Here is a 24,930-nt window from a genome sequence, read left to right as displayed (position 1 = left end):
AGAGAGGGAGAGGGAGAGAGGGAGAGGGAGAGAGGGAGGGAGAGGAACAGAGCAGGAGGGAGCGGGAGGGAGATGGGGAGAAAGAGAATCTTTTACCAACTGGTTCACTCACCATATTGCCACAATGTCAGGCTGGGCCATGCTGAAGCCATGGAGGTTGAGGCAACAGAGGTGGGTCCCCAATACTGGGTCAGGACTGAGAAGGTTGCCCCCATGTCAATAAAAATGTAATTGGCCTACCTCAGGGCTCTGAGGACAGCTCAGTTAACAGAGGACATCACAGTTAACCTGGGCTTCCTCCCATGGAGTGATGGCCATAGTTTGGTGGTAGGAGTCCAGGCTCCTTCAGTCCTCAACAGCTAGCCCTAAAAGGTCAACCCAGGGCATAGGTGGGGTGGATGGCCTACTGACTCAATTAGGATGGGCAAGAGGACAGTCCATTCCTCAATGGCCCTTCTGGCAACATTTAGGGGAAAGAGCCGGTGGGTCTCTAGGGTTGGGAAATGCTCTGGCCCAGTGGCTCATTTGGCCATATTTAATTTTTTTATTTTTTTGACAGGCAGAGTTAGTGAGAGAGAGAGAGAGACAGAGAGAAAGGTCTTCCTTCCTTTGGTTTGCCCCCTAAATGGCTGTCACGGTCGGCGCGCTGTGCTGATCTGAAGCTGGGAGCCAGGTGCTTCCCCCTGGGCTTTCCATGCAGGTGTAGGGCCCAAGCACTTGGGCCATCCTCCACTGCTTTCCTGGGCCACAGCAGAGAGCTGGACTGGGAGAGGTGCAACCAGGACAGAATCTGGCAACCCGACCGGGACTAGAACCCGGCATGCCAGCACCGCAGGTGGAGGATTAGCTTAGTGAGCCACGGCACCAGCCGACTGGAGCTTCCTTAAATCCTCCTGTGGGATGGGGGCGGGTGTTGGCTCAACCGCCATGACTCTTGGGCCAGGCTGTGGAGCTGTCCTCAGGGCCCTGCATGTGGCTCTGGCTCCAGGAGCCCAGAGCACAGCTGGACCCCCCCACTCTGGCAAGATGAGCTGCATCCCTGCCTGCCCAGGGGGCCTCTCCCTGAATGACCCCACACAGGCTCCTGGCCTGATGACCACAGCTGTCTTCAGACAAGACCCTCATAGGACTGGGGGGCGGGGCTCCCACCTGTATAAGGGCAGGGCTATAGGGAGGTGGGGCTGTGGGAGACCCTGCACAGTGAAGGCCAAAGCCAGCCGGGCATTGGATCTGAGGACACCTGGAAGGCCCAGGTGCCCTGAGCCCATTTGTGGGGGCCGGGTTGACTCCTGTGAGTAGGGGTGGGTGCAGAGGCAGGTTCTGGAGGTCCCAGGGGCAGAACTCAAGTGCAAGTGAGTGTGGGGTTTTGCAGTCCTAGCCTCGGGCCAACAGAGGGGCAGCAGGACCCAGAGCATTGTTACCTGTGGGCTCTGGTGGGGGGGGGGGTCCTGTTCTCATCCCCTGCTGTGACTGCCATACATGAGCACCTGGGTCCCCATGCAGAGCAGAGATGGGTTTGTCTCAGCTCTAGAGGCTCGCAGTGGAGGCCCAGGTGCAGGCTGTTCAAGCTCTGGGGAGGCTGCACTGTGCTTCCAGCTGCTGCCTCCCCTGGATGCTCATGGGACAGAATCGGGACAGCCGAATCTCATGGGGAAGGGGCCAGTGGCCCAGGGACAGGAAACACAGGGCACCCCTGCCACCTCTTTAGAAACAGCACTCCTTGTCCCCGAGTGCCTGGCCCAGACTTCATGTCTGCCCCACAGCCCCAGCCCTCACCATCACCTTAGGTGAGGATCCATTCCAGCCATTAAGGAGGGACTAAGATGCTGGTAATCAGCCAATGCACTATTTTTTATTTTATTTTATTATTTATTTATTTGAGAGTAGAGTTAGGGTGAGAGGGAGAGACAGAGAGAAAGGTCTTCCATCCATTGGTTCATTTCCCCAAATGGCCACAATGGCCGGAGCTACAGCGATCAGAAGCCAGGAGCCAGGTGCTTCTTCCTGGTTCCCCATGCAGATGAGGGACCCAAGCACTTGGGCCATCTTCTACTGCTTTCCAAGCCGACAGCAGAGAGCTGGATTGGAAGAGGAGCCTCCAGGACTAGAGCCGGCACCCACATGGGATCGGGCAGCGCAGGCAGAGGATTAGCCTACTGTGCCACAGCGCCGGCTCCAGCCAATGCACCATTAGGGTCAGGAAGTCAGGTGGGGTAGGTGACAGGAACAGCATGGGACCCGGAGTTGGTGCCAGTGGTCCCCAGAGATGGGAGAGTGAGGCAGGCATCAGGGCCTGTGCAGCCCGTGGGGCTATGCAGGAGGAGCCAGAGGTGTCCCCAGCTATGCCATGGCCCAGGCTGCCGAGTCCCTTCCCTCTGGGGCAAGGAGACTGGAGCTGAGCTCAGCTTCACCAGGCACCCTACAGGACAGACGGCGGCTGTGGAGAAGCATCGCCAGTGGAGCAGCCGGGACTCGAACCGGCGTCCCTAGGTCACAGCCTGGAGAGGCTGCACTGCCAGCGGCCCTGGGGCGTCGGACGCTGGACGCGGCAGGCAGCGCGCAGGTGCGTCCCGTGGCGCCACGGCGGCCGCCCACGGGGAGTGCGCCTGCGCCCGGCGCTGTGCCCCGGAAGTGGCCCCTTGTGCCCCGGAAGTGGCCCCTTGTGGCCCGCGGCGCTCAGGTAGGAGTCCTCGCGGGTCCCGTCCGCTGCTGCCGGAGAGCCCGCGCGAGCCGTCGGAGCCGTCCTGGACGCTGCCGGCGGAGCCTGCGGGAGACCCAGCGCCTCCGGGGTCAGGCCGGGCTCAGAGAGGCTGCGGCCCGAGGCTGCCGCGCCGTTTCCCGGGCGCGGTTCTCTTCTTCGGCCCCTCGTGGAAGCAGCGGCCTTCGCGGGCCCCTGTGCCGCCAGCAGACCGGGCCCCCTTGGCGGTGAGTGATGCGGGGGCTGTTGGGGTTTCCCGCTGCGAGTCTTCGCTGCCGGCGTGCCTGTTGCTCTCGGGTCCCGAAGGCGCGGGTGGAGTCGTGGTCTTGCTGTGCGGACGGTCGGTCTGGAACTTTCCCCAGTGTGCGAGCAGCTGTGCCAGAGCAGAGGGGGCTCCGTCTCCTCCCGGAGCGGCCCCGCGTTCCCATCTGTTTGCGTTTTGATGGCCCAGCCGCCCTGCTCGAGACCCCTGAGACTGTTGACGGGGAGGAATAAGAGTGAAAACGCTCGTCTGTTTCCTGGTCTAGGAGGACAGTTTCCGGTTAACTGGCATTTGGTGTGATGTTAGCGCTCTGTGGGTTTTCAGTAAGAGGCCATTGTCAAGCCGAGGTTTAGCTTCTGTTCCTGATTTGATGATTCCTTTTTATTTTGATATGGCCAAAGTGGTGGGAGTTTTTGTGAACTAGGTTTTCTGTGTCTATAGGGATACTTTGTGGGCTTTCCCCATGTTTATTCTGTTCTGTGATATATTGATTGGGTATGGTAGCCATCCTTGCATTCCTGGAGTACCTCTCAGTTGCACCCAGCGTGCTAAGCTTTGGTTGTGCTTCAGGAGCGCGTTTGGTAATATTTTGTTGAGGAATGTGACAGCGCAGTCATGACAGATACGTATGTGCCGTTTTCTTTTTGATGCATTTTTTTTGGATGTTGGGAAAAAGTTGGTCCAATGGGATAAGATGGAAGATTTTTCCCCTTTGTCTCCTTTTTGGAAGGGTTTGCAAATCACGGGTTTTAACTATCCTTCACACAGGAGTTCTGTGTTAATAGGCCAGGTGATGCATATAGTATCAAGTTCGATATAAACTCTAGTAGTTGGCCGTGATGTAGTATTTTATTTATAGCTATGCCTTCCTTTTTTCTTATAAAGTTCTTATTCATTTATTTGAAATTCAGAGTTACATGCAGAGAGAGAGAGAAAGAGAAAGTAAGTCTTTCATCTGCAGGTCCTCTCCAAATTGGCGCAATGATGGGAGCTGAGCAGATCCGGAGCCAGTATTCAGGAGCCAGGGGCCCGGTGGCAGGTTCTCAGAATGGGGCACCAGATAAAGTCCCTGGCTTCTGTTTCAGCCTGGCCCAGCCCTGGCCTTTGTAGCCACCTGGGAGGGGGGTGAACCACCAGATGGGCGATCACAGAGAGAGCAAGAGTGCTTGCGATGCCCCATGCACTGCTTCTCTCCCCAAGCGGCTTCAAAGGCCAGCGCTGGGCCAGGCAGAAGCCAGGAGGCAAGAACTCCATTCAGGACTCCCAGGAGGGAAGGAGGCAGGATCCAAGTACCTGGGCCATCAGCGGCTGCCTCCCTGGTTCCCAACCTGGAGTAGCGGGATTGGAATCGGCTCTTGGGTGCCCCACACTGGACGTAGCAGCATGCAGATGTGTCCCATGGCGGCCGCCTGTGGGGAGTGAATTTGCGCCCTGCACTGTGACCAGGAATTGTACCCGTAGGTACATCTCCTGCTCAGCCATCCTCAGATGGAAGTCTGCTTCTCATCTGTTCCTGCCCAAAAGCCTGTTCAAGCCTTGAGGAGCCGTCCTCGATGCTGCTGGCGGAGCCTGAGTGAGACCCAGTGCCTCCGGGGTCAGGCCTGAATCAGAGACACTGCAGTCCGAGACAGCTGCATCAGTTACCTTGCCCTTCTGGAAATTTTTAGGCACGGTCCACTTCTTCGGCAGCTTCCGAAAGACTACCACACCTCCTTGCCTCCTGGGCACCCTGAATGGAGGTCAAGCCTCCTGGCTTCTGCCTGGCCCGGCGCTGGCCGTTGAAGCCGCTTGGGGAGAGAAGCAGAGCACCAGGCATCGCGAGCCCTCTTGCCTCTTGCTCTCTCTCACGGATCGTCCATCTGGGGGTTCAACCCCCAGGTGGCTACTAAGGCCGGGGCTGGCCCAGGCCGAAGCAGAAGCCGGGGACTGTATCCGGTGCTCTACTGTGGGTTCAGGGGCCTGAGTCCTTGGGCCGTCTCCCTCTGCTTTCCCAGGCATGTCAGCAGACAGCTGGATCCCACGGGGAAAGGCTCCCAGGAGGGGCCGGTGCTGTGGGGGAGTGGGTAAAGCCACTGCCCGCAGAACCTGCAGCCACATGGGCACCGGTTCGAGTCCCAGCTGCTCCACTTCCAGTGCAGCTCTCTGCTGTGGTCTGGGAATGCAGTAGAAGAGGGGCCAAGGTTGGGCCCCTGCACCCATGCAGGAGACCCCGGGGGAGGCTCCTGGCTCCTGGCTTCAGATCTGCTCAGGCCCGCCCATTGCAGCCAATTGGGTAGCAGACCAGCAGATGGAAGACCTCTCGATCTTGATATTCTCTCTCTCTCTCTCTCTCTGAATTTCAAATAAATAAGATCTTCACAAAAAATAAAAAATTAAGAAAAGGAAGACATAGCTATAAATAAAATACTACATCAAGGCCAACTACTACAATTCATTTAGAATTTTATATTCTATGCATTACCCTACCCTATTAACACAGAATTTGAAAAGAAATTTAACTCACTCTTAGAAAAGGTGTTGGTACCCATTCTTTCTCTTCTGCCTTAGAAACGTTCCGTGTGGTATTATCTATGACTTACGTATGAGGAAATCAATGTAGTTTATTCATTCAGACACTTGGGTACCCACTCGCACAGGGATTTGAGACATCTACAGAGTTCTCCACTGAACACAGGTCTGCTCCCCAACCTCCGCCCTCCACAGTCTAGGCCTGCATTTAACGGATGGAGCATGCTTGAACTAGGACAAACTGTGTCTTCTACAGAGCACGATAGAATACGTAAAGGTAGCGTCTGAGGTCCCTCTTGGCATTTTCTACGTGCACGTTATCACGTTGGTACTTTTTCTCTCCTTTTTCAATGTTAGATACAAATTGGGAGGGAGGAAGTCAAACTATCACTATTGGCAGATGACATGATTCTATATAGTAAGTAATGTCACTTAAGATGAGTCATTCTCATTTCCATCAGGGTGTGTGAGATAGTACTTTTCTTTATCCCAAGAAAATAGATTCACAAAATCAGTAAAAATTATTTACCGCACAAAGAGTCCTTTTCCTTTCAAAGTTCATTAATTGGGACTTTTGCAGTATAGAACATAAAATTACATTTTATATTCCTTTTTTTATTTTAAAACATTATTTTATTTTTCATTCAGTATAATATTTTTTTTTTTTTGACAGGCAGAGTGGACAGTGAGAGAGAGACAGAGAGAAAGGTCTTCCTTTGCCGTTGGTTCACTCTCCAATGGCCGCCACGGCCGGTGCCCCGCGCTGATCCGATGGCAAGAGCCAGGTACTTATCCTGGTCTCCCATGGGGTGCAGGGCCCAAGGACTTGGGCCATCCTCCACTGCACTCCCAGGCCACAGCAGAGAGCTGGCCTGGAAGAGGGGCAACCGGGCCAGAATCCGGCGCCCCGACCGGGACTAGAACCCAGTGTGCCGGCGCCGCAAGGTGGAGATTAGCCTAGTGAGCTGCGGCGCCGGCCTCATTCAGTATAATATTGTTTGAGCTTTTTTGCTCTCTCTATGTAATGTGGATGAATATTTGTTTTTATATTCTAGTGGATATACAGTTTTTGGGGAAATATGCTATTATTGAATGAGTGATTTTTGGACCACAACAAAATCATTCGCAAAGTTCAAGATGGTAATCTTGAAGTCAATTAAATAAAAAGCATAGTTGATATGCTTATAAAATTTTCTTATAAATATACTTTTTTAAAAATGAAAACAAGGTTATATTTACTAATGTACTTTGAAAGCATCACTTTAGGATACAAATGGAATTAAGTACTTGGTAATATCCACAAACTAATGAAAATTTATTGATTCATCTATATAACTAAGTAAAGTGCAGTATCACTACACTCCCCCAAGAAGTAAATTCAGTATATACTATATACAAAAAAAAAAGTCCACACCAAAAATTAAAAAAACAACCAAACCATATTGTCAAGCAAAATATTTTTAATTAATAGGCTGATCATAAATAAATCCTCATAAAAGATTTAGCAGAATTACAAAGAGTTTGTGTCCCATTTGTGGACTCAATGCAGAATATGCATTGGTCAATCACATTCTCTAACCGTGACAAAAAGAGATGTCATCCAACAACCCAGAGCAGTATAAGCAATTCCTGTTCTGTAGCTACATTTTTATACTTTCTTTACAAATGTAACAGTTATGTACATTATACATATATACATATGCTTCTCTATAGTTCGTGTTCTGAAACTATTGTTTTTACAGGGAAAATGCTGAATTTATTTAATGAATAGGAATCATTCCTTGTTAAAAAGTAATTCATATAAACAAATAACATGGTACCTGCTGCCTTTTTGGAATCTTTTGTCAGAATTCACGCCAAAAATGTTATATTAATAGTAAGACAAAAGAATTTATCTAATTTTATATTAGGACATATCATTCCACACAGTTGTATCAATTTGCCCGTTGGCAACAAAGAGAACACTATACTGCTGCACTACTGGAAATGTATAGAAACCAATTCAAAACATACTGGGCAAAACGGCGTCATCCCTACCATTATTTCAGGCTGAAGAAAATCTGTCAAGTTCTCTTTTCGCCTTTATCTTTTGCCACGACCTCAGAGTACAGTGCATTGAATCATGTAACAGCAAGCTCCTGCATTCCACATTTCTTGTGTGCTTCGTCAACAGATAATGCTTTACCTAGATAATAAACCTTTTTCTTATTCCATTTTATTCTACTTCACTTACAAATTTGCTGCTGAACGTGAAGCAAAAATTCATAATAAGAGAATGCAGCTTCTGTCTGGTCTTCAATCAAATGCAGAAAAAATTCTGTTTTGGCAGGACTCTCATCTCTGAAACAGAAAAGGACATTTGTAGGCCGGCGCTGCAGCTCAACAGGCTAATCCTCTGCCTAGCGGCGCCAGCACACCGGGTTCTAGTCCCAGTCAGGGCACCGGATTCTGTCCCGGTTGCCCCTCTTCCAGGCCAGCTCTCTGCTGTGGCCTGGGAGTGCAGTGGAGGATGGCCCCTGCACCCCATGGGAGACCAGGATAAGCACCTGGCTCCTGCCTTTGGATCAGCACAGTGCACTGGCCGCAGTGACCATTGGAGGGTGAACTAACGGCAAAGGAAGACCTTTCTCTCTGTCTCTCTCTCACTATCCACTCTGCCTGTCAAAACACAAAAAACAAAAACAAAAAAACAGAAAAGGACATTTGTCTAAAAGTGCATGTTGTTAAAAAGAATAATTATTCATTAACAAAGCTGTTAATAAGTGGAGACTATAGAAAATGGAACACAGGAGATATTAATCAAGGAGCAATATTCTACCACCAGAATCTATTTTGACATTATTTAAAGTATGCTTAAAAGACATGTTATTTCACATATATTGCACAGGAAGAGATAACTTCATAATTCAGTCACATAAGTTCTTACTTCACCACATGAAGGACTGGGCTTAGTGGTCTGTTGTCTCTTAGCCAAGTTATAAAAGATCTGGTTCTTTCTGATGAAAGTGTATCTAGTTCTGGAAGATGTGTCTGGGAAAAAATATAATTAGGAAACTATTTCCTATTCAGTACTCATCACCAGTATTAAAACTAAATCTTAGTGTTCAGTACCACCAACTGCAGCACTCTATTCCCCAGCCCCAAGAGTAGCAATCAAATAAATGAAATTTAAATTGTTGACAAATCTGTTTATATGAGCATACTTTGAATTTAATTAGCTTACTGATAAGCTGACCTTGAAAAAGAAAAAAAAACCTTGTAATTTTTATGTACTTATGAAAAGAATAGACTTTTAGGTCTTTCTAAAATAGCCTTGCATATAGTTGCAAAATACTCATTGGAATGTAAATAAAATTAAAATTAAAAAGATAGATTAATTGTATTTGTAATCCTTGTCAATAGGAAAAAATGTCTATTTTCATGGGAATTTTTTCAACTTTTTTTTTTAAATAAACATTTAAAAATCACATACACAAGCATATTTTTTGGGAAAAAAAAAACCAGCGACCAGAAAAGCATTGTAGTGCAGCAGTTAAGGCCACCACACCATTATCAGCATTCTAGTATCACCTGCTCCTCTTCCAATCCAGCTTCCTGGTAATGTGCCTGAGAAGGCAACTGCAGATGGTCCAAGTGCTTGAGTCTCAGCTACCCAAAGGGAGACCCAGATGGAGTCAGAGACTCTTAGCTTTGGCTTGGTCCAGTACCGGCTACTGAAGCCATTTGGGAATGAGCCAACAAATGGAAGATCTCTCTATCTGTTTCCCCCAACCCCTGTTCCCCTCTTTCTGTCACTTTGCCTTTCAAATAAATAAATCTTTTCCTCCCTCAAGGTGTACTTCAAATATTTTGTGGAAGAATGGAATCAAAATAATAGTTTATTCTGGTGAAAAGTTTTGAAATCCATGAATATGAGAGAGCTTCAAAAAAAGTTCATGAAAATGCCTACTATGAAAAAAACCTGCAGGAATTTCAAATTGTTTTACTCCAAAACACATTTACCTGTGCATCTCATTTTCTATGAACTTTCTGAAGAAGCCCCATACAAATGGGATCATACTATGCACTTTTGTATCATGTCAGACTGTAATCTTTTTCTTATGTGTATAAATATTACTACTGTAATTCTATGGGCATCCATGCATACATCTATGAAAACAGCTATGGGATACATTGCTAGGAGTAAAATAATTAACTGTGTCACAGCATTTGATTTTGAATTTTAACACTGTTAAATGGCACTTCCAAAAGGTTTGCATAAATGGACACTACAGTGACTGATGCCTTGTACCCTCTATGTGATTGCCCATCACCAAATTTTAAACTCTGTCAATCTGGTATATGAAAGAAATGCTCTGTGGTTATTTTATCTCGTTTTCCTGAACTATGAGTGAGGCTGATCTTATTCCACACGGCCAATATTATGTTCTCCTATGGATTGCATGTTCAAAATCCTATGTCCATTTTTCTTCTTTTTCCCTTAGGGATCACAGGGTGTCTCTCTTAGAGATTTGTAATGTACTTTTTATATTAGAGAAGATAGCTCTTTTCCAGTCTTATAGATTATAGATAATTTTATAATTTTGTTGTCTATCTTTGGGCTTTATTTTTACCAAGTATAAACATTTTATTTCTATGCTCTTGGGTTTATTAATCTTTTCAATTACTAACTTACAAAAGCTTTACCTGTTTCTATATTATATAAATAATTGTAATAAATGCAGTGACTTGTAATGGTTTGCTGTTTCATGTTTAAACACCTGATTCATTTGAAAGTTATTTGATGTACAGAACAAGATAAATATCCAGCTTTGTTTTCTTCCCAGTGTCTAATCCATAGTCCCATCATTTTCTTTCTAATTCCATTTCCTCCGGAGTGACTTGAAATGCAGTCTTTACCACATTTTGTTTTTCATGAACTGGATCCATTTCTGAAACCTATTTAGTTTTACTGACTGACCTGTATGTTGTACCCATATCATAGTACATTTAACTACAACTTTACAATAAGAGTTCTTATTTTATTTAGTAGAATGTATTTTTCATAGTTTTCCTTTGTGTGGACACCAGCCTCCCTTTTCAAATGTTTCCTTGTTCTTATCTGTTGAGTCTTAATAAGGAACTCTGGCATTCACTTGCCAACTTAGAAACAAACAACTAAGATTACATCGAATTTATATTAACTTTGGGAAAAAGAGGAAGTCTACAATATACAAGAATAAGGTAGGCCTTTTTTTTGCAATTAATTGAATATATAGAACTGCTTTCAGAATCGTATTTCTTTGGTATTAGTTAACACATATTTGGTAAAAGGCAACTGGAAAAGCTGTAAGAAAAATAATCTAAGTCAAAAACTATGGTTGCTTTCCTCTTTTCCTGGGGCCAGTGCTGTGGTGCAGAGGGTTAATGCCCTGGCCTGAGGGTCCGGCATCCCATATGGGTGCTGATTTGAGACCCAGCTGTTCCACTTGGGCCCCTGCACCTGTGTGGGAGACCCAGAAGCAGCTCCTGGCTCCTGGCTTTGGATCAGCGCAGCTCCAGCTGTTGTAGCCAATTGAGGAGTGAACCAGCAGATGGAAGACCTCTCTCTCTGCCTCTCCTCTCTCTGTGTAACTCTGACTTTCAAATAAATAAGTAAATCTTAAAAACAACAACAAAAAAGAACATTAAGCCTTTGTCTTAAAATGTAAACTAAACATGGATTTCAAATTTTTTGCAACAAAATAAACTCCTAATTTAAAAAAACCCCTATGGTTGTTGGAAAATAATTCTATGGTTCATCACAAAGTTAAACGTAGGGTTACCTCATGCCCTAGCAACTCCACTACTGGCTACAAAGCCAAGAGAATTTAAAAAAAAAAAATATATATATATATATATATAGTTTATATATATATATATATATATATATATATATATATATATATATGTGGTAGCAATAGTCACAACAGCCCCAAAGCAGAAACAAGTGAACATGTCCATAAAAGGATAAACAATAACCAAAATGTGTTATACCCATAAAATAGACTATTTTCAGTCATAAAAATGAATAAAGTAGTAATATGCATGTACTTCAAAAAAGTGTGGAAAATAAAACTGAAAGATTTATTTATTTTGGTGCAAAGCAACTTTGAGATCCATGCATAACTTTTCATTAACTTTTTGAAGACCTTGGTATGCATTGGATCTCAAACTTTTTTGCTATAAAAATAACTTTACATTTTCCATGGGCTTTTTAAAGTACTCCTATATATGCCACCAAATGAGCAAATTTTGATAACATGGGAAACAGTCTAGTGTTGTGCAGTTGGTTAATTTGCTGCTTGCAATGCTGGCATCTAATACCAGAGTGCCAGTCCCAGTCTGAGCTGTTTGGTTTTTAATCCAGCTTCCTGCTAATGTGTCTGGGAAGGCAGCATATGATGGCCCAAGTACTTGGGCCTCTGCCAGCAATGTAGGAGACCCAGATGGAGTTCCTGGTTCCTGGCTTGGCATGTCCCAGCCCAGGCTGATGTGGCCATTTTGGAAGTGAATCAGAGGATGGAAATCTCTGTCTCTCTACCTTTCAAATAAATAAATATTAGGGAAGAAAATGGAGCTGGCACAGCAGCATAGCAGGTAAAGCTGCTGCCTGCAGTGCCGGCATCCCATACGGGCACGAGTTCCGGGACCCAGCTGCTCCATTTTCAATCCAGCGTTCTGCTATGGCCTAGGAAAGCAGTAGAAGATGGCTCAATTGCTTGAGCCCCTGCACCCATATGGAAGACCTGGAAGAAGCTTCTGGATCCTGGCTTTGGATCAGCCCAGCTCCAGCCATTGGGGCCATTTGGGGAGTGAACCAGTGGATGGAAGATCTCTCTCTCTCTCTCTCTCTAACTCTGCCTATCAAAAAAAATAAATCTTAAAAAAAAGAGGGGGAGAGAGAGAGAGAGACATGGGGAGTGAAAGAAGCAAAACAAATAGCCACATATCGTACGCCTTCATTTATATGCCATGCCCAATGGGCAAATCTGTAGATAGAAAGTAGATAGGTATTTCCAGGGCAAGAAGGATCAGGGAGGATTGGGAGATATGGGGTTTCTTTTCTGGGGTGATAGAAGTGTTCTGAAATCAATATAGTGGTGAGAACTGTGTAACTGTATAAATATACTGAAAAACAAAATAAAAACACTGAATTGCACACTTTTAAAACAGATAACATAGTGAACCTTAAATAAATCTTATGTTAATAAAAAAAAAACTAAAACATGCAAACAAAAAGTTAAAGTATAAAAATCCACTGACCATTTTCTGTGGAATTGATGCAAAATTAGGGCACCCCAGTACATCCTCTATGAAGTTATTTTCACAGCCTTTTCCAATCCAAATGTAAAAAACCTACAAACAAGACAACAAAGTATCAAAAATCCCCTAATATTTAAGAAAACCGGCCGGCGCCGCGGCTCACTAGGCTAATCCTCCGCCTTGCGGCACCGGCACACTGGGTTCTAGTCCCAGTTGGGGCGCCGGATTCTGTCCCGGTTGCCCCTCTTCCAGGCCAGCTCTCTGCTGTGGCCAGGGGGTGCAGTGGAGGATGGCCCAAGTGCTTGGGCCCTGCACCCCATGGGAGACCAGGATAAGTACATGGCTCCTGCCTTCTGATCAGCGCGCCGGCCGTGGCGGCCATTGGAGGGTGAACCAACGGCAAAGGAAGACCTTTCTCTGTCTCTCTCTCACTGTCCACTCTGCCTGTCAAAAAAAAAAAAAAAAAAAAAAAAAACCATAAATAGCTAATTTTCTCAAACTAATCATGCATAAGAAAAGTATACGATCTCAAAGTAGGCACAACATAAAAGTAACATGGAAACTGTACTTAGTTCATTATGAATGTGCATCCAAGGATCTAGAGTGGTTTCTATTGTTTTTGCTTCAATTTTAAGGATTCCCAGAAAATTTATTATAACTTCCTCCTCCCCTACCGGTGAGGTCATGGTCCCTCCAACAACTGACTCTCCCCTTCGGTCTGCTGCTGCCCCAGTCGGGAGCCAAGGAAAGGCCCCAGGCCTATCAATAAAACGAGCAGTAAGCCAATGACGGGCACCTTCCCGGAACCTCACCCACGTAAGACAGGAGTCCTTGGGGACTGGCAAGGATATCCAATGATGGGTAAGAGGTGCTGGAGCTCCGGGTTGATTCCTAAGACAGGCACTGCTCGTTCATCACATTTGGCCTAACTGGCAGCCATTTCTGTTTAATTGATAAGAAAGGGGGATATGTCGGGGAGCACGCAGCATGTGGCCTCTTAGTAGAAAGACAGGACTAGACAGCCCAGACCAGATAATACTGATAGCCCAACCTTGTGTGACCTTATGCCTTAAGACCTTGTAACCTTTCCCCTACTTGCACAAGCATTGCAGCTACAAGATAAGCTCTCCCTCCTTCCCCCACCCGACGTCTTGCCCTCCTAAACGCCCCTCCTTCCCCCGCCCGACACCCAGCCTTTATGATATATAAGTGTGTGCTTGAAAAATAAAAATCGCAGCTTGATCAGGACTTGTCTTGCTGCCATCTTTGTGTCTCCTGTCCCTTTCATTTCTCCTTCTAGGTGCTTGGCCCCAGTTGCTGTCCTGCGGGACGGGACAATAATCAAGATGATTGACTCACTCTATTTCCCAGTCATTCTTTCAATTGTTGCATGCCATCCTTGTGTGGTGATGCAAATCCTTTGGCTGCTCTGTCTCGAAGCCATCTTGACCACTCCGACACCCTTCATCACTACCCGTGCCCTGTGACTTGTCCTAAACTCCTGAACTCCAATCATTAACAGGACTTTCTCGCTCAAGTTATAATCTCTTGAAGTTCCTGTGAATTTTATGACTCTACATGGTAGCAACCTTGAAGACAGGAATTTAACTTTGTAACACTTCTCTGCATACATGTAATCCAGGACACTGAGCACTCCATTTTAATGAGATTTATTTATTTATGATAATATGATGTGCATCTGGGAAAATCTAAAGTTAAATAATCTCTTGTGCCAGTTACTTAGTGCCTCTCAATTCCTAATCCAACTTTCACGGTCAGCTCTGTGGTCACAGAGCTGGATTTTATGTTTCTCTTTTTGCCAGGTGGAACAGTGTTGAGCTTTGTTAATAGGGTGCTTACAGAGCCACAGTCCATGAGGAAAGCACCTTCTCTGCAGACAGTTTTTGAAGAGGTGGCTGAGGTACAACCCTGTCATTAACATGAATTGCACCCTGAAAGAAAAATAACAATGTGAATGCGTTTACATTACTATCAATAGTTTGTGTGCTAATGCCCACTAACTCTCTTTATTAAATATGGGAACATGCTACTTGAGAACTTGATGGCATGCAAAAATATTATACATTACCACATTGGCTCAAACATACTCAACCTAAAAGAGTAAAAGCATGAGTATATAAAATGATCTGTTATTTATTTCCTTCCTTTTTGGGGTATAATGTATCCCCTTTTGGGGAAGTAGTAATATAATTGCTGAATTAGAAATATGAATAATACTCTGCTGCATATCAAATTGCTTCTTACGTTTATCTAGTAACAAAAGGCTATGTTTGAAGTTAATACTAATTTCAAAGAATATAGTTTTAACCCAAGGAAGAAAAAAGACACTACATGTTTGTACCTGAAAAGTATTATTGGATACCGGATTTTTTACTTTAAAATCAAAATTACAATCTGATGTCAGACAATCATTATCTACAAAATATAAATGGAAATTAACACTCTACAACTTAGGTGTGTAATAAGTATTAAAACCAAACCCACAAAATAAATTATTTCCCAAATGAAACTATTTTTGAAACCTCAGTAACTATTGATATTACCAGAGAGTGTTATCAGCCAATCAGATCCATAGCTAGTGTCCTTACTTAATACATTACTACCGTGGAGGGGACAGGAATAGAAAAAACTATTGAAAATAAATTATTATTACCTTTGCTGTAAAACAGAGATACTCGAACACGTTCAAATTTTTCAAATGCACACTGAAATGCATACCTCATCTGTCAATCTGTCTATCCTGTATAAGTTGGGATGAATCATTTTCATTAGATGAACAAGTGGCTGAGACTTTATCTGACACATGGCATACACACGATCATCTAGGCGTGTGCTTGTACATGTTCTAAAGGCTTTCTGCAAGGAAAAAGACATGTTTTCAAGTAAAACAAAAACATAGTGGGAAAATATTAAAATAAGTACCATTAATCATGGGAAAAGCATGTCCTTCACATCAGACAGACTTGGATACTATTCTTAGCTCTGAAATCATCAGAAGAACAAGATAATAATGCTCACCTCTCTAGGCGGCTGTAAGGATTAACTAAGAGTATCTATTAAAAGTGCCCGAGACAAAAGAAGGATGCTCTGTAAATGTTAGATCCTTTTCTTAGTGCCTCTCTCCAGAAGCAAATGGCACAAGTGGGTTATGATGGCTCACTTGGCTAATCCTCCACCCATGGTGCTGGCACCCCGGGTTCTAGTCCTGGTTGGGGCGCCAGGTACTAGTCCCAGTTGCTCCTCTTCCAGTCCAGCTCTCTGCTGTGGCACAGGAGGGCAGCGGAGGATGGCCCAAGTGCTTGGGTCCCTGCACCTGCATGGGAGACCGGGAGGAAGCACCCGGCTCCAGGCTTTGGATCGGCACAGCACCGGCTATAGTGGCACGGCCATTAGGGGAGTGAACCAACGGAAGGAAAACCTTTCTCTCTGTCTCTCTCTCACTGTCTATAACACACACACACACTCTCTCTTTCTCTCACTGTCTTACTCTGCCTGTCAAAAAATAAAAAAATAAAAAAAAACACAAGTGGGTATGACCGTAACATTATTCAAACTGCTCACACATGTTAAAGAGGCAGAGGATATGGTTTCACGAGGTCACTGTATACCCATATACAATCATTTTCCACTGAATTTTTTGGCTACTCTTCAAAACTTCCAATGCTAAAGTCCATTATCCTTTAGTATTAAAAAATAGCAATACAGATTTTATTTAACATATGTATCTGAGACAGAAAATCTTTATCAAATATAACAGAGCTACCTGTTTGAGAAGTACCAAAACATAGAGTGGAAACAATTTGAGGAAGTTGGGTGCAATCAGTGCAGAGTGCTGAAAATTTGAAACAATTGAGCCATATGCAGACAATGAATCCACTACTGCATTCACTAAGGCGTCTCTTGCATCTGACAGACTTGATGACACTGATCGATCCACAGCTGTAAAGGAATGAAAATGGACAAAGGTTTAAATATCACATTCCAATAAGCTCTGTAAAAGACAGAATATGCATTATTTAATAAGTCGTCTGCTCCCTCATTTGAAGTATTATTTTATTTATTTGAAAGTCAGAGTTACACAGAAAGAGGAGAGGCAGAGAGAGAAAGAAGTCTTCCATTCCTGATTCACTCCCCAAATGACCACAATGGCCAAAGCTGAGCTTATCCGAAGCCAGGAGCCAGGAGCTTCCTCCTGGTCTCCCACCTGGATGCAGCGGCTCAAGGGCTTGGGCCACCTTCTACTGCTTTCCCAGGCCATAGCAGAGAGCTGGATCAGAACAGGAGCAGCCAGGACTCAAACCGGCACCCATATGGAATGCCGGCGCTGCAGACTGCGGCTTTAACCCACTGTGTCACAGTGCTGGCCCCATTTTTCTAAACCAAATCTGAGTAAATCTGAAAATCACAGTAAGTTTAGATTCTTTCGGAGTCTTTTTGATTTAATCTGTTAAGCATAAAACCAGTTAGCCACTATTCATATTAAGGGTAGATTCATATACTTCTGAGAAAGCCCTGGGGATGTTTCTATTACTCAAATGGAAATCACATGTATAATAAATACATCATTGAATAATCACAATCAATGTACATTCTCCAACCTAAGTTATCCCTTGTGATTCTCTAAATTTTCTTTACAAAGCAATCCAGATCAACAAATAAAACATGAGAACATGGGGCTGACATTGTGGTATCACAAGTAAAGCCATCATTTGCAGTCCTGGAATTCTATATAAAAGTGCCAGTTCAAGTCCTGGATTTGCCACTTCTGATCTAGCTTCCTGCCTATGTGCCTTGAAAAGCACAGGAAGATGACCCAAGTATTTGGGCCTCTGCCAACCACATAGGAGACCAGGGTGGAGTTCTGGCTTCTGGTTGCCACCTGGCCCACACCTGGCTTTTGCAGCCATTTAAAGAGAGATTAAGTGGATGCAGCATCTCTTTGTCTGCCTCTCCCTCTCCATCTGTTCCTCGGCCAAAGAAATCAAAACCAATTAAAAAAAAAAAAAGAGCAAACTGAAGAACACAGGTTTTCATGCAGTCATTGAAGAAATAGGTATCAATGGGAAAATTATTTTTCTCTAAAATCCTCTTATTAAAACAGAGACAATCTATATAAAAATCCAGTACTAAAATAATCAGTTATGGTATAATTCAAAATCTAGATTTAATTGCTGTTTTTCTCCAGGACTACTTGGGAAAAAATTTTACTTCGTTCATGTCTAAATTCATATATAAGGTAAATTCATTAAAAACAAAACACTCAGTGTTGTTAAGTATTAACTTTCCAAAGGATTTTTCTATCTTGCATATAGTGACACGTTTTTGACTACAGTTCCATGGTGGTTATACGTAAAATGCATAGCCATGTAATTACTACCATCAAGATACACAACAGTTTCATCACCCCAAAAGTATCCCTCTGTAGTGCCTCTTCACAGCAAAACCCTCCCCATGTCCCCAACCCTGGAAATCACTAACATAATCTCCGTCCAATCGTCTCGTTTCCTGAATGTTAGATAAATGGTATCATATATACATAGTCCTTGGAGAGTACTGCTTCTTTACACTTAGCACAATGCCTTTGAGAGTCATCCATGTTTAGATATTGATAGTTCATTCTTGTTTTAAAAAATATTGCTTGAGGTGGGTGCTGCGGCTCACTTGGCTAATTCTCCACCTGCTGCAGCGCCAGCACCCTGGGTTCTAGTCCCGGTTGGGGTGCCGGATTCTGTCCCGGTTGCTCCTCTTCCAGCCCAGCTCTCTGCTGTGGCCCAGGAGGGCAGTGGAGAATGGCCCAGGTGGTTGCACCCTGCACCTGCATAGGAGGCCAGGAGGAAGCACCTGGCTCCTGGCTTTGGTTCGGCCCAGTGCGCCGGCCATAGCGGCCATTTGGGGGATGAACCAACGGAAAAAGGAAGACCTTTCTCTCTGTCTCTCTGTCTCTGTCTCTCTCTCTCTCTCACTGTCTTACTCTGCCTGTCAAAAAATAAAAATAAAAATATTGCTTGAGGGGCTGGCACTGTGGCACAACAAGCTAAGCTGCTGCCTACAGTGCCAACGTCCAATACTGGAGTGCTGGTTTCAGTCCTGACTGCTCTGCTTCCCTGCAGCTACCTACTAATGTGCCTGGGAAATAAAGCAGCAGCAGATGACCCAGGTACTTGGACTCCTACTACCCATGTGGCAGATCTGGAAGTAGCTTTGGGCTCCTGGCTTCAGTGCAGACCAGCCCTGGCTGTGGTGGCCATTTGGGAAGTAAAACAGCAGATGGATGATCTCCTGCTCAGTCTCTCTGCCTCTGTCACTCTCCCCTTCAAATAAATAAATCTAATAATGAATTAATTAAATAAATGTATTAGTAACAGGCGAAAAACAGAGACAAAGAGCTCCCATATGCTGCTTTACTCTGCAAATGCACACAGCAGACAGGGTGGGCCAGGGCCCAAGCAGGAGCCAGAAACTCACTGAGTCTTCCACCTAAGTGGCAGGTACGCAATGACTTAGGCCATCACTGCTGCCTCCCAGCATCTGTATTAGCAGGCAGGCAGAGTCAGAAACTGGAGCCAGGTGTTCCAATGTGGGATGCAGGCGGGTTTTTTTTTTTTTTTTTGACAGGCAGAGTGGACAGTGAGAGAGACAGAGAGAAAGGTCTTCCTTTGCCGTTGGTTCACCCTCCAATGGCCGCCACGGCTGGCACGCTGCCACCGGCACACCGCGCTGATCCAATGGCAGGAGCCAGGTGCTTCTCCTGGTCTCCCATGGGGTGCAGGGCCCAAGCACTTGGGCCATCCTCCACTGCATTCCCTGGCTACAGCAGAGAGCTGGCCTGGAAGAGGGGCAACTGGGACAGAATCCGGTGCCCCAATTGGGACTAGAACCTGGTGTGCTGGTGCTGCAAGGCGGATGATTAGCCTAGTGAGCTGCGGCACCGGCTCAGGATGCAAGCATCTTAACCACAATATCAAATGCTCTTCCCTGGTTCATTTCTTTTCATTGCTGAGTATTCCATTCTATGGCTAAAAAATACTCTCATTAGTTGAGTCCATCAGGTTTTCACCAGTTTTCAATTATTCTGAATCCCCTAAAAGATTTTTACATTAAGAATGAACATAAAATATAAGAACAGTTTAGGGGACTGGTGCCGTGGCATTGTGGGCTAAGCCTTGGCCTGTAGCACTGGTAACCCACAGGGGCACTGTTTCTAGTCTTGGCTGCCCCACTTCCCATCCAGCTCCCTGCTAACAGCCTGGGAAATAAATGGAAGATGGCCCACATGGTTGGGCCCCTGCATCCATGTGGGAGACCAGAAAGAAGCTCCTGGCTCCTGGCTTCAGCTCGACCCAGCTCCAGCAGTTGCAGCCATTTGGGGATTGAACCAGTGGATGGAAGACTTCTCTGTAACTTGGCCTCTCAAATAAATAAATAATTTTTTTTAAAAAAGAGAACAGCTTAATTCATAACATTAAAAGGAAAATGTAAAACATACTTTTTAAATAAGGAGTTTATAGGATGAAAAAATCAGCTGTGTTTCAGTTTTTAGGACAGAAAAATTTATTTCACCTGTTCCGTTATGTTTTACTCACCCACATTTGCTAGAAGGCAGATGGCAGCTTGAACATCCACTCCTGCATATACATCTGCTAGTGAACTTACCACTGGCAAACAAAGCATATGCACTCTAATTCTCTGCTCACCTAAACAAAATGATGAACAGATGCCATTGCACAATATATTAAACCAAGAGAGGGACAAAAAGAACAGATCAAAATTTTACTCAAGTTATTCTGACTAGATGAGTTCACCCACAGGATTTTGAAATGTAAAAAAGTTTACAACTAATATGTTTTAAAGAAAAATGAACTCTCTCAATATCTGAAGACACATGATGAATCTATACTGTATTTCATTTCTAGCTGGGCATTAGGTTCTAGTTTTTATTTTAATTTCATAATAATTATACCCAACAGACATTTTAGACTGTCAAATAGCAGATGAAGACCTGAATTGCTATAGTTTTCTATTTTATAGGGAGCAAGAAATATTGCAAAGGATGGCGCAGCTGGATTTACCACAAGTTTCAACCAGAAATAATTGATCCTAGAGAATGCAAGTCTTCTACAAATGAAAAAAGTATGTTACTAAAGACTCAAAAGTGAGCATTAAGAAAGGACAGAAGAAACTAGCAGAACTTATATTTGATTAATGCAAATGCCATTACTTGGTACTGTGCATTCATTTTTTTCCACACCCGAAAGAGTGTGTGTCTATTCCTGTGCAGGCTATATTTCATTTCTGTTAACATTACCTTTGCTTGATGTATACAATAGGGCTGTTTGAAAGCACACTAAGGAAGTATCTGTCAAACTTTCTTCAATTGACAACTGCACTGCAAACTCAGCATCAGGACTGATGTTGGCAAGGGATAACAAGTCAGTGGCTCGGACAAAGAAGTTTCCATGAAAAGTGTGCATTGAAAGACTTAGGAGGAGAAAGCTCAATATGAAAGAGAAAGTAACAACATTTCACCTAAGCTAAAGTTACTTTTTTAAAAAAAATTATTAGTTTCACTTCAGTTGAAAGGCAGAGATAGAGACAGAAACAGATCTTCCACCTGCTGGTTCACTCCCCATATGCCTGCAATGGCCAGGGTTGGGCCAAGCAGAAGCCAGAAACCCAGAATTCAAATCTGGTAGCCCATATGGGTGTCAGGGATCAAAATACCCGAGCCATGATCTGCTGCCTCCCATAGTGTAAATCAGCAGGAAGCCAGAATCAGAAGTGGAGCTGGAATTCAACCCAGGATTTCCAATACGTGATGATAGCAACCCAAGTGGCATCTTAACCACGGCTCCAAATACCAGCCCCCTGAAGATTTTTTTAAAAAAGATTTCTTTATTTGAAAGGGAGAGTCAAATACACACACACACACACACACACAGAGAGAGAGAGAGAGAGAGAGAGAGAGAGAGAGAAGGACAGAGTCAGAGAGATCTTCTATATGCTGGTTCATTTCCCAAATGGCTGCAATAGTTAGGGCTGGGCCAGGGCAAAGTCAGGAGCCTAGAACTCCATCTGGGTTTCCCACATGAGTGGCAGGGGCCTAAGTACTTGGGCCACCTTCTGCTACTTTCTCAGGAGCATTAGCAGAGAGCTGAAGAGAAGCAGAGCGGTCATGACTCAAACCAGCACTGCGAGACAGAACGCCGGCCTCACGAGCAGCAGCTCGGTTTGCTGTGCCACAACACTGGCTCCTAAATTTACTTTCTAAAGTCAAAGATGCTTCTCACTTTGAACCAAAAGAATCTCAGGAGAGTAAAGTTAGAGTGTAGGCAGAAGGTTCCAAAATACTAATTAAGTTAGTATTATGTTAGTTTACAGGCACTTAGAAAGTCCACCATCTATCTTTTATTGATTAACCACTATATGTTCACAATAAAATGGGAAAAATAAAGCATTAGTAAATTTTTAATATTTGAGTTAATTAGATTTGGGTCTAGCATAGATATCCAGTTACCATTTGAACACCATTTCCATTTGAAAATATTCTTTGAATACCAACTCTGGACACTGGTATCAAGTCTCTTCCCACTATACTGTCAACTTGTTCCCTGACCCCATAGAGAGAGAGAGAGAGGGAGAGATGGAGAGAGAGATTGATTCCAGCAATAGCAGCAATATACACAAGATATTTGCCATGGATATTCAAGCGACAGGTAACATGTAAGTAAGCTGCCACAGTTTTTAATGTATATGAATATCAAAAACTCTCATTCTTTTACTTTTCTTAGACCCAGGACATGTGTTAAATTAAATTAAAATAACGGGAATACATCAATTAAAAGAAAAGAGATTTGCACATTTTGGAAAGCCAGAGCTAAGCAGAACAATATTGCCTGATTATCTACAGTAGTCAACTTTTTCTGTATCAAAATACATTACTTTTTAAAATAATCAAAGAAGGTTGTGGTCTGGCACAGTGGTCAAGTCACTGCTTGGGATACATAAACCCCACATCAGAGGCTCTGTGTTTGAGTTTTGGCTCCACTTCATATACAACTTCCTATAATTTAAATGTTAGAAGATCGCAGATGATGGCTCAAGTAGTTGTGTACCTGGCACCCACGGAGGAGACATGGTTTCAGTTCTAGGCTCCTGGCTTTGGCCTGGCCCAAAACTAGCTATTGTGGGCATCTGGAGAATGAATCAACATAGGGAAGATCTCTGTCTCACGCTGCATTTCAAATAAATAAATAAATAAATAAATAAAAATAATCAAAAAATATGAATCATTATTTCCGATGTAGCACCAGGCACTTAATAGTTACTCTTAGCTTGTAAGATTGTCCAACAAAAACTAGTTCACTGAAACTCATGAAAAATCAAAAAAGGGTCCTGCCACATCACTTGCAAAATATAGCATCACATTGTCACAGTCTCTGAACCACAGGACAGCATTGTGCTATCCTCTGGCTTCTTTTCAAATTAAAAATTCCTCAGAGGCAAGGCTATTTGGCGCATATACAGCATATACAGAACATTAGCTAACAATATCTTCTAGGGCTAAGGCTGATCACAGCCTGGAGTCTGAATTGGCTTTCTTTTTTTCCTACTTTTTTAGTTTATTTTTATTCTTTTACTTTTCATTTCATTTGCAAGATAGTACTTTCAACCGGTATTTTTTTTTTATTTTATTTTTTTTTATTTTTTGACAGGCAGAGTTAGACAGTGAGAGAGAGAGAGAGACAGAGAGAAAGGTCTTCCTTTTCTATTGGTTCAAACTCCAATGGCCGCTACGGCCGGCACACTGTGCCGATCCAAAGCCAGGAGCCAGGAACTTCCTCCTGGTCTCCCATGCAGGTGCAGGGCCCAAGGACCTGGGCCATCCTCCACTGCAGTCCCGGGCAACAGCAGAGAGCTGGACTGGAAAAGGAGCAACTGGGACAGGACCGGAGCCCCAACCGGGACTAGAACCCAGGGTGCCGGCGCCGCAGGCAGAGGATTAGCCTAGTGAGCTGCAGCGCCGGCCTCAACCAGTATTCTGCACAAAATTTTATGTTGGTTTCAAAGTGTATATTTAATGAAGAAATTTTTAAAAGGAAGCCTGTTTGTAGCACATAATTTTTTAAAATGTTAGATGGTTTGACATAAAAGTTAGCACTAAAATCAAATAGGTTTGAAACTGAGAATTTAAAATGAATATTCAATGGTGAAAAAATTATAATATTTAGTAAATGAAAAGCTAAAACACTAGTTACTTCTACTGTATTTAGAGGAATATTATTATAGTACATATTTAAAAAATCAGTGTAACCAGTTTTTTTTTTTTAAACAACTGAAATCCCTTTTACAGCTAAGTTTTTTTCACCCCCGCTCCAGAATATTCCTTCAATTTGGAATCAGCAACTGAAAAAGCATTTCCAAAAGCCATGAATACAGAACACCAGGATTCTGGTGAAAACAGCAACAGCACTCTCAGGATTCTGGTGCCTAGTGAAAACAGCACAGTGAGAACACATGCAAGCAGTAGACTCCACAGTGACTGCTGTCCTGTGCCCTTTTAGGTCCTGACTGCTACAGTGCTTTCCATTTTCTCAGAGAAGGAGATACCTTCTTTGTCAGACCTTCTGCAGCAGAGACCTCAGTTTGAATCCCCACTCTGCTAAATTTAGCAGTTTCTGTGATCACAGGTAAATGATATTTCACTTGTGCAGGACACAGTTAATCAGTAAAATGGACTGATTATCTCTGCTTTGCAGGATTGCTGAGAAGGATCAATTGAGCTAAGAACACAATCTCATGTTGGTAATGAGCACTAGTATTTTTCCATGTACCATTTGCTAGACACTATTCTAAATTTATGATGAATATCTTGAACCTTCAAAACAAGTACATAGAATTGTCACTACTATTACTTTCTTCTTACAAAAGAGTAAACTGAGACTCAGTTGAGAAACTTGCCTAAGGGCACAAAGCTGGTAAATGACAAAGTCAGAATTTGAAACAAAACAAAACAAAGAAAGAAGCTAGAAAAACCAACCAAAAACCCAGAGAGACAGCTCTTTTGTGCTTATTGGCACACAGCAGGTGCTCAGGCATGTCAGGAATTATTAAAATGTAACTGCACTTACTTGAAAACTCGGGAATTTTTTAGACTATA

At 43.9% G+C, this 24,930-nt stretch overlaps 2 protein-coding genes across 2 annotated transcripts in view; one reads left to right on the top strand and one right to left on the bottom strand.

The window, feature by feature from the left end:
• The first annotated feature begins 1,481 nt into the window (after positions 1-1,481).
• Positions 1,482-11,286, top strand: LOC149124862 (uncharacterized). Its single transcript, XM_089301986.1, has 2 exons — positions 1,482-2,925; positions 9,302-11,286. Exons 1-2 carry the CDS (start codon positions 2,348-2,350, stop codon positions 9,366-9,368), a joined length of 645 nt encoding a protein of 214 aa, XP_089158112.1. The 5' UTR covers positions 1,482-2,347; the 3' UTR covers positions 9,369-11,286.
• The window catches only part of LOC127485706 (protein transport protein Sec24B), a 149,738-nt gene continuing 131,718 nt past the window's right edge, over positions 6,911-24,930 (bottom strand). The window contains exons 5-10 of the mRNA XM_089301985.1: positions 20,357-20,467; positions 16,537-16,712; positions 15,492-15,629; positions 14,613-14,704; positions 12,753-12,845; positions 6,911-8,498 (exon numbers count right to left, since the gene is read on the bottom strand). Coding sequence (XP_089158111.1) covers positions 12,800-12,845; positions 14,613-14,704; positions 15,492-15,629; positions 16,537-16,712; positions 20,357-20,467 — 563 coding nt within the window. The 3' untranslated portion in view covers positions 6,911-8,498; positions 12,753-12,799. The remainder of the gene's footprint in view (positions 8,499-12,752; positions 12,846-14,612; positions 14,705-15,491; positions 15,630-16,536; positions 16,713-20,356; positions 20,468-24,930) is intronic.

Source organism: Oryctolagus cuniculus, chromosome 8 (assembly GCF_051225735.1).
Source record: "Oryctolagus cuniculus isolate XC-2025 breed Fujian yellow rabbit chromosome 8, ASM5122573v1, whole genome shotgun sequence".
Classification (NCBI taxonomy): domain Eukaryota; kingdom Metazoa; phylum Chordata; class Mammalia; order Lagomorpha; family Leporidae; genus Oryctolagus; species Oryctolagus cuniculus.
The sequence above is the reverse complement of the archived record's forward strand: the minus strand, read 5'-3'. Positions and strand labels throughout refer to the sequence as shown.